The 8,577-nt window shown below is 58.1% G+C and overlaps 1 protein-coding gene across 4 annotated transcripts in view; it reads right to left on the reverse strand.

Moving 5' to 3' along the window:
* Positions 1-6,015, reverse strand: part of MYO18B (myosin XVIIIB) — a 43,387-nt gene extending 37,372 nt beyond the window's left edge. For all 4 annotated transcript variants that reach the window (XM_065739017.1, XM_065739015.1, XM_065739016.1 and 1 more), the window contains exons 1-12: positions 5,945-6,015; positions 5,022-5,078; positions 4,415-4,570; positions 3,568-4,314; positions 3,362-3,428; positions 3,155-3,267; positions 2,822-2,998; positions 2,232-2,430; positions 1,940-2,082; positions 1,660-1,760; positions 1,462-1,525; positions 593-737 (exon numbers count right to left, since the gene is read on the reverse strand). In XM_065739017.1, coding sequence (XP_065595089.1) covers positions 593-737; positions 1,462-1,525; positions 1,660-1,760; positions 1,940-2,082; positions 2,232-2,430; positions 2,822-2,998; positions 3,155-3,267; positions 3,362-3,428; positions 3,568-4,314; positions 4,415-4,570; positions 5,022-5,060 — 1,951 coding nt within the window. In that variant the 5' untranslated portion in view covers positions 5,061-5,078; positions 5,945-6,015. The remainder of the gene's footprint in view (positions 1-592; positions 738-1,461; positions 1,526-1,659; positions 1,761-1,939; positions 2,083-2,231; positions 2,431-2,821; positions 2,999-3,154; positions 3,268-3,361; positions 3,429-3,567; positions 4,315-4,414; positions 4,571-5,021; positions 5,079-5,944) is intronic.
* Between the last annotated feature and the right edge of the window lie 2,562 nt (positions 6,016-8,577).

Here is an 8,577-nt window from a genome sequence, read left to right on the forward strand (position 1 = left end):
AGCACTGCTGCATGGCAGCAGGAAGGAACCTCCAAAACCAAAGATCTCCTGAAAGCTCTTGAGGCTCTGGTTTTACCAAAAAGCTTCTTTGTGATACACCACCTTATAGGAGGGGAGAGAGGAGACAGGGAGGCAGAACACTGGAGAGAAGGGGAAGGAGAACGCTCTCTAAGTGATGACAGCATTTATCCTTTTAAAATAATTAATAGATGATTAATGGCATAAATTACCACGAGATGCGTTATGACACGTTGCGGAGATGTTTATGGATGTCTGAGCTGGGTTTATAGCAGCCCTCATAAATTGAAGGGTGTAAATCAATGGGGCCGTCTCCCAGACGGGTGAGAGCACTGCTGAGCGCAATTTAGAAGGGGTACTGCCATCTCTACGTGTTTGCATTAACAAAGCCTTCATAACTACAGCTCTCATCCAGAACCGTCCTAGTGGAACTCAGGCACTGTATGAGGCACTCGAGTGATGACACCACGATCGGCGTCCAGAGGTCCCACTGCAGCTCAACTTCAAAGAGCAGTGGAATCTCAGCGCCCAGTCCTGCCAGTGGGTGTGGGGGAAGGAGTGGGCAGCCCCTTACCTCGGCAGGCCCCTGCAGCTCCCAGGTGGTGGATGCTGGCCAGCACTCGCCACAGGGCCGCCTGCTCTTCTGCTGTGATGCCCAGCACGCCCATGGCTGCCCGCAGCTGTGTGAACGCCGCACTTGCTTTCTGCTTCTCCTCGGGCTGTGGGAAGAGATAGGGGGAGCGTGGTGGGATGAGGGCACCTGAAAGGATGAGGACAAACAGCTGGCCAGGACAATGAGGGGACACACAAAGTGGTGTGGAGCAATGGGAGCACCCCTGCATGGAGAGCCTGGAGTTTGGAGCAGCCTGGTTCTGTCTTCTCATCAGCATGTAATTCACACTATGAAAACATCTGCAAAACTGGGCAATGTCAGTGCTCTCACTGCTGGATCAGTGCACTGCCCCGTGGGCAGCAAGGAGCTGGCACACTGCTCTGCTCTGCCCAGCTCCTGCTCTGCCCTGCTGCACTACCCAGCGTGCAGGAAAAGCCACGTTTTTGTGCTTCTGACACAGGATATCACAACTACTCCCTGAGCCCAAACCTGGGGCACCAGCAGAGTGCAGGGCCTTGTCTGTGGCTCCAGGCTGGTGCTGGAGCTCCTTAATGAAGATTGAATATTGAGTTCACCAATAGGTGATGTAACTGCAAATTGCAGTGATTCATCCCAGCACTCAGGCTCGTTGGCGATCTGCCTAACCCTTGTGAAGGGTTCAGACTAATAAGGAGCTGCTGCTGGATATCAAACACGGTGTTCTTAGCCCCTTAAATAGCATTCTGTGCCCTCCAAAGGAGGCACTCATCCTCCCAGAGCCACTGCCACATGGCAATGTCAGGGCTCACCTGCATGCAGGGGAGGCACAGGGCTCCATCAGTGCTCCTTACCTTCAAGAAGGGCTTGATCCCAAAGGTGTTGTTCTCAGCCACCTGGTGCAAGTGCAGTGTGGTCCTGTAAGGAGTTTGGGAAGGCAAGAGCTGAACCCTGCTGTGCCACACAAAGCATGCCGCTTCCCAGCATTCCCATGCAGAGCTCAGTGCCAGGGAAAACATCTGCAGGGGTGCTCTGAGGAGCATGCTGCTCACCTCTGTGCCGCATCCAGGCCCGCCAGCATCATAGGGAAGATGTTGAAGTTGCTTTCCCCAGGGGGCTGCTGGGCCACACGGCCCCTCTCCAACAGCATGGTCTGCAAGAGAGCAGAGGTGGGCATTAGTGGCAGCCCCGGACCCCCAGCACACAGGGCACTGTGTGGGCACACAGATACCGCCAGGAGGTGGGGAGGGGTCTGGGATCCCCTTGCAGGGCCACGGATGTCATTGGTCCCAGAGACCCTGAGCTCAGCAGGTGTCAATGCCAGGGGGGTACCTGGAGGTGAGCGGCAGTGATCTGCCCAGCAGCACTGAAATCCAGCGAGAAGATCATGGAGAAGCGTGTGGAGCTGCTGTTCTGCCCGGTGCTCACTGCCCCAAAGGCTCCCAGCACCGTGAACATTGCCTGGATCTTCTCCACTGCAAAACCAGCATGAGCAACCCCTAAGCTGCACATGGGGAAGCCTCTCACCCTGCCCACACCTCCACTTGCCTTGCAGAAGCTCCAAAACCATACTTGCCCACATGCTGCTGACTGCTTGACAGCCTACCTGGGACCTGGCCCCTACCTGAGACCCGGCCGTCCACGCTGCCCGCCGTGCCCACCAGGTGCTCCAGGGCTGCCTGGCAGCTCGTGGTCTTCCCCGCACCGCTACGCCCCATGGGCACGATGGCCTGGTCCCGCCGCTGGGCCAGCAGGGTCCTGTAGGCCCTCTGTGCCACCGAGCAGATGTGTGGTGCCATGCTGTCCCGCTTCCCCTTGGACACCTGCAGTGAGGGGAGAGGGGGGATCCCAAAGAGTGCTCAGAGGTGTTCTCATGAAAAGAGACTGGAGATGTTTCACCCTGAGAATCCCAGTACCACAGTGGGTACAGCAATTAAGTTAATTTTCTCCCAGAAATTGGGAAAACTTCTGGGCTGGGAGCAGTGCCCAGCTGTGAGCATCGCCATTCATGAGCACGACCCAACAGCATCCCGAGCATCCCCCTGCATCACTCAGCAGCATCCCCGGCCGCGCACTGCGGCGGTCCCATGGTGCCACCTGCCGGCCCGCAGCTCCCAGCACCTGGCACTGTCCCGGGGTGGGTTCCGTGTTTCAGTGACCGCCGTCCGCCGCGGACCCCCTCAACCACGAAGGAACCCGCTCCCAACCCCTCACCTTCCCCGCGTGGGTCCCGTGGGTGGGGCCGGGCCGGATGGCCACCAGGCTGTGCCCGGCGTAGGTGTAGGGGAGGTGGGAGCGGTAGCGGTGCTGCAGCGTGTTCAGGGCGCTGCACTCGTTGAGGTTGAGGAGCACAGCCAGGTCCTCAGCCAGGTCCAGGTGGGGAGGGTTGGTCTGTGAGAGACAGTGGGGGCCGTCAGAGAGCAGCCGTGGGGCAGAGCACGGTGCCACTGCCCTCTCATGGCCGGCACCGCGGCCGCAGTCACCCAGGGCTGTGTCCCACTCCGTGCAGCCTGCAGCCCAGGGGGCCGCAACGCGGTGTGGGCTCACCCGCTGCACACTGTCCTCATCCACCTCGGTGATGCTGCCATCTGCATCCCGGCGCACCCGCACTCTGCCCGCTGGCAGCTCCGGTGTCCCCACGTCGGGCTTCAGCTGCGTGGCTGCAATGTGGCACCATGAGCCACCAACACAGAGCCATCCCGTGGCTGTGCCAAAGCCCCCTCCAGCCCTCAGCGCCGCAAGGTGAGGTCTTACCAAGCATGAAGCCATCCTGTTCCACGAGCCACACTTTGTCTGCTTCGTACCACACGTCCCTGGGAGCCTGCAGGAGGAGAGCAGCATAGTGAGAGCTGGGCTGAAGCCCTTGCCACAGGGACTGCCCACAGCCACACGGGCAGGAGAGCTGCATGACACCAGGACAGCACCGTGCCCCTGCATAGGGTGACAGCTGCAAGCACTACCTGCTCCTGGTCTGCGCTCTCTCCCGTCTCCTCTTTACTCTCCACACGTGCTGCTTTACTCTCTGCTGGTGCCTCTTCACCTCGTGGTGTCTCTTTGCTCTCTTGGGGCTCTCCCTTCACCTTCCCTGCTTCCTTCCTCTGTCCTTCAGGCTTTTCTCGAGTGCCTACTGCTTCTTTCTTGGCTCCCTCGGACTTGTTTGTACTTCTTGCAGGCTCTTTCTTTTCCTTTGGCTCCTTCTTCCCACCTCCAATGTCTTTCTTCATCTTTTCCGGCTCCTTCCTGCCCAGCCCCATCTCCCTCTTGGTGCTCACCGTGCTGGGGGGCTGCTGGCCACTTGGGGCTGCCCCCTTCTCCTTCTTGGTGCCCTCAGGACCCTTCCCCTTGGGCACGTCCCCCTCCTTCACTTTGCCACAGTGCTGGGGGCTCTTGCTGGGTGCTGGGGCTGCAGCTGGAGGGCTTCCCCCAGTACACGTGGCCTTGGGGCTCTTCTCCTCTCCTCCTCTGCTCTTCTCAGGGCTCTGTGGCTTCACTGCCTGGGGACCCTCTGGCCGAGGGCTCTGTGGCACTTTGCTGGGCTCAGAGCCAGATGCAGCAGTCCCAGGGGGCAGCACCGTGTGTGCCGGTGTCCCCTTGCTCCCCTGCCCACCTGCCTGCTGCCCGCTCTGCAGGGACTTCCCCACACTGCCTGCGGCTCCTTTGGCAGCTGGGGTGTCCCCGCTCTGGGCTGGGCTGTCCTCCACCACGGGCTGCCAAGAGAAGGAGAACGCTCTGACCCGAGGCCGAGATGGGACACACAGTGCCTCAGCCAGCCCTGGCTGCCCGCAGTGCGGAGCGATGGCTGCTCACCTCCTCCTTCCCGCTGGCCTTGGCCGCCTTCTTCAGCCTCGCCTCCTTGGACTCCTTCTCGGTCTCACGGACGAGCTGCTTGATGAACCCCCCAGGAATGACAGAGAGGAGCAGAGGGGGCGCGGGTGGTGGTGGGCCCCGGTCCTCCTCCCGGATCTGTTTGCAGGAACAGAAGTTGGGTTACGGGAACGCACAGCCCCGCGTTTCTCAGCAGCTCCGCGGGGATGTCGGCAGCACGGGTGCGCACAACAGCTGAGCCAAGCTCTGTTTCCTGAGCATCAGCGTGCAGCGAGGCCGTGGGCAGCAGGTTGGCACTGGGGAGGGCTGCGCAGAGCAGCAGGACAAGCAGTGAGAACAGCCCCACGCACTGCTTTGGGCATGGCAGCTCCAGCACCACATGCAGGCAGCAGTTGGTAGAGCTGCTTGCAGCTGTGCTGCCCAAGCCCTGGGCAGCAGCACCCTGAGACGCAGCCCTGCAGGGAGCCCCAAACAACAGACACTGCTCAGAGCAGGCAATTCGGGCTGCGAAGTGACACCCAGCTGGAAGGCCTGGGGACAAGGTGAGGACAGGGACGTGCAGCACAGGGACATGAGGACCAACACTTCCCTTCTGCTCCCAGAGCGCGAGGCGCGAGGAGATGGCCATGGTGGAATCGGGATGGAGCTTTACAGAGAGTAGAGAGTGAGGGGGAGAGAGAGGAGAGAGTTAGCGAGGGGCAGCCACCACTGGGAACCCTATGGGAACCCCACAGCCCAGCTGGCTCCGGGGCAGGAGCATGGTGGCTGCCACAGAGGGGCCGTGTCATTTTACAGCATCGGAGGGCACGGCCACGTGCAGCCCCGGTGGCAGCGTCACAGCGGTGTCGGTGGCACCGGGAGCAACCGTGCCTGGCCCCAGTCTCACCTGTTGAGATCATTCACGCACCGTGCAGACCGCAGCCCTGGGGCCCTATCGCCTTGTACAGTAAAGGGCAGGAGCGCGGGAGCCCGGCGGAGGAATGCCACTTGCCTTCTTGGGCAATGGCCCCGGGCGCCACGTGCCCTGACTGTCGCGGTCCCAGCACCGTGGGGAAGCAGTGCTGACCCTGCACCCTAAGCATAGCCCCGTGGTATGGCCCTCCAGACAGAGAGCCCCCAGCCCACCCCGTGCCCACGGCTGGAGATGGACCCACAGGGAACCCACAGCACAGAGTGCAGCGCAAGGAAGGGCTGGGATCGCCCTCAGCCACCCATGATGGGAGCAGGATGCAGCCCTGCTGGGGCCACAGCCCCATACCCACACTGGGGCTGTCGTGGGGGGTCCTGTCCCACTGTCACCCCCCGAGGGCCTGGTGAGAGCCCGGTCTCCCCCCAGCCTCCAGTCCGTACCGCTGCTGGAAGCCACCCCTGGAGCGGTGCTGCCGCTATCGCTCTTCATTCCCACCTAAAAATAGCCAAGGGGCCCAATCCGGGCTGCGGCACAGCCCAGTGGCTCCATCCGTCCCCCAGCCCAACCCTGCGCCCCAAAAGACCCCCACGGATCACCCATACCTGTGCACGGTGCTGGGGGGCAGCGGGCCCACACCGGGACCCCGGCGAGCCGAGAGCGCAGGAGGCAGCGGCCGAGCGGTGTGGGGCTGCCTGTGCCTCCCCCTCCGCCCCCAGTGCGGTGGCAGCTGAGGTGACACATGGCCCTGCTAAAAATACCCCGCGGGGCCGTGCCGGGCCCTGCTGCTCCCCAGCCCACAGCCCATCCCAACATGTGCATCCCCACACATCTCAGTGCCCACTGTGATGCCCCCGGATCCCCGGTACCCGACGTGAGCTGAAACCAACCCCGTGCCCCCACCTGCTTGGGGGTGCTTCCAAATCCCGCTGGTATCCAAACGTGGCTCGCTGGCGGCAGGACAGGAAAGGACCACACGCGGCACACGCACTGCAATAATGCTCATTTGTATTTTTTTTTTTTATTGGGGTTCTCGCTGGATGAGAGCAGTTGACCAACACACAGAAGCAGCTTAGCTTTCCCAAAATGATCCTTTAATTAAAAATAACGGGTGGGATGAACCGAGCGCAGCGCGGAGCACACGGCCGGGGGGGGGGGGGGCGGGGGAGGGAACCTCCTCTGCACAATAAATATGAAAGAGCCAAGTACAGAAAACAAATCGTGATCCTCATAGTTACAATATCTAAAGTTATTTACAGATACTGGCTTTTCTCACCATTAAATTACACATTGAAAACGGGTTCTCTTTGATGGATTTCTTTAGTTGCTATCAGTGTGAATCTGCTCCTTTGTTGGAAGGACTGAATTTAGGCACGGGAACAGTGCTAATGGAAACGCCTCTCAGAGGACGCTCTCACTTTATTCTGTTTTTCAGATTCATTCAGCCTCTCGCTTGCTCCCCCTCTCCCTCCCCTTACAACAGCCGGGAGCGGACAGCTGCGGCCCACAGCACGGGCTCTGCCAGCATGGCACAGCCCAGCCCCACAGCACCCGGCACGTGCCCGGCTCCCGCACTGGGCTCTGCTCAGATACACCAGCACAGCTCCTGGCTCCCAGCAATGGGTCCGAAGCGCCCAGCGAGGCAGAACACCCTGCCCACCGAAGCAATGCACGCCCCCACCCCTCCCCAGGATGGCATTTTTAACCCCAAACAGGTACGTTAACAACAGGGTGGAAATCTAAAGCGCGTACTGTAACACCTAAACGTCTTCCTCCAACTGCGGAGCCCACGATGGGAACTGGGATTATTTTTGGCTGGTGAGTTATCTGATGCTATTTCTGTACCTCACTGGGACAGGAGGGTTCTGCTGCTGACAGAGCTGCTGCGCTCAGCTCTGCCCCAAAGCACCGCTCCCAGTTACCAACTGCACTCAGATACAGCAAGGATCTGCCCCCAGAGCTCCTGTGTCAACACCACACAAACAGCTCCGAGACGATGCTCACCTTCCCCAGGTGCCCTACAGTCTCTCTGGGCTCCCTCATTACCCACGCAATTAAAACCATCCGATCAGCCTCCTCCCTGCTCTAATTTTGGGCCATTTGTTCTGGTTCAACCCAGCAGAGACTAATGGGACACTGAGGGACAGAGGGGACGTTACAGCTCCCAGTCAGACCAAGGGGCAGTCAGAAAGGATTTCTGAGCTGCTCTGCAGCCATCGTGCTCAGACACGGTCCTGACAACGTAATTCAGAGCGGTGGCACTACAAGTGGCCAGACGTGGATGTGAAAAACAGAATAAAGCTGACAGCTCCTGCCTGAAAGCTGCAGCGAGCCGCACACACACGGAGCAGAGCTTCTGTGGAATGTACAGTTAACAGAATGAACAGTTCCAAGTAGTACTGTAGTTAGGATGGCATCCTACAGATTCTGTAACTAGAAAGGATTATCGCGGTGGAAAGGGATAATCAAGAATAAATGAAATGCTCACTCATGTACTAGGCTCCAAAGGAGCAACCTCCAGAAAGAGATCCTTCCCCAGTGGTGGTCAGCCCTTAAATGGGGTCTGGGAGAGGTGGAGCCACACTCCACCCCTTCTGCTCACACAGGTGAGTTGCCTTCAGCTGTGCTCCCGTGGCTGACTCAGTGCTCACCTCAGGTGATGGATCAGAGGTTCAGGCCATGATTCAACAGTTCCCATACAGTGGAATGTCAGAAGTTGGAGAAACGCGTATTTAATAAATAATACAAAATGCTTTTTCTTTCTTTCTCTTTCTTTTTCTTTTTTTTTTATGTTAAAATAGAATTCTTGGTTTCATACCTACAGAGCATAGCGACCTTTACGTAAACAAAATAAAGCTGAGTCTGTGGTGATCAGTTCAACACAAAATAAAAATACGATTTAACAACAGTATCCGACCCACACAATTATGTACACCACGGAGAGAATTCAACAGGAAACAAAAGTAGATCATCTTGAAATTCCTCAGACATTTGGATATACATATGTTCTCTGTATAGTTTAGATACTTTCCTTATTTATTTATTTTACACAATATTAAAATTAATACTATGTTTTTTTTTCCTTCCAAAATACATTTTTTCGGATTTCCCATCTGTAGAATGGGAATCTCCTTCCTTAGACACGACTACAGCTATGTACTTCTCACTGTGCACTGCAGAACAGCCCCTAACTCCATCCACACTCATCTGTGCGGGGAAGTTCCTTGAGTGGTTCCAT

The sequence above is a fragment of the Cyrtonyx montezumae genome, unplaced genomic scaffold (assembly GCF_038088225.1).
Source record: "Cyrtonyx montezumae isolate F1298 unplaced genomic scaffold, pur_monq_1.0 scaffold_23, whole genome shotgun sequence".
In the NCBI taxonomy this organism is placed as follows: domain Eukaryota; kingdom Metazoa; phylum Chordata; class Aves; order Galliformes; family Odontophoridae; genus Cyrtonyx; species Cyrtonyx montezumae.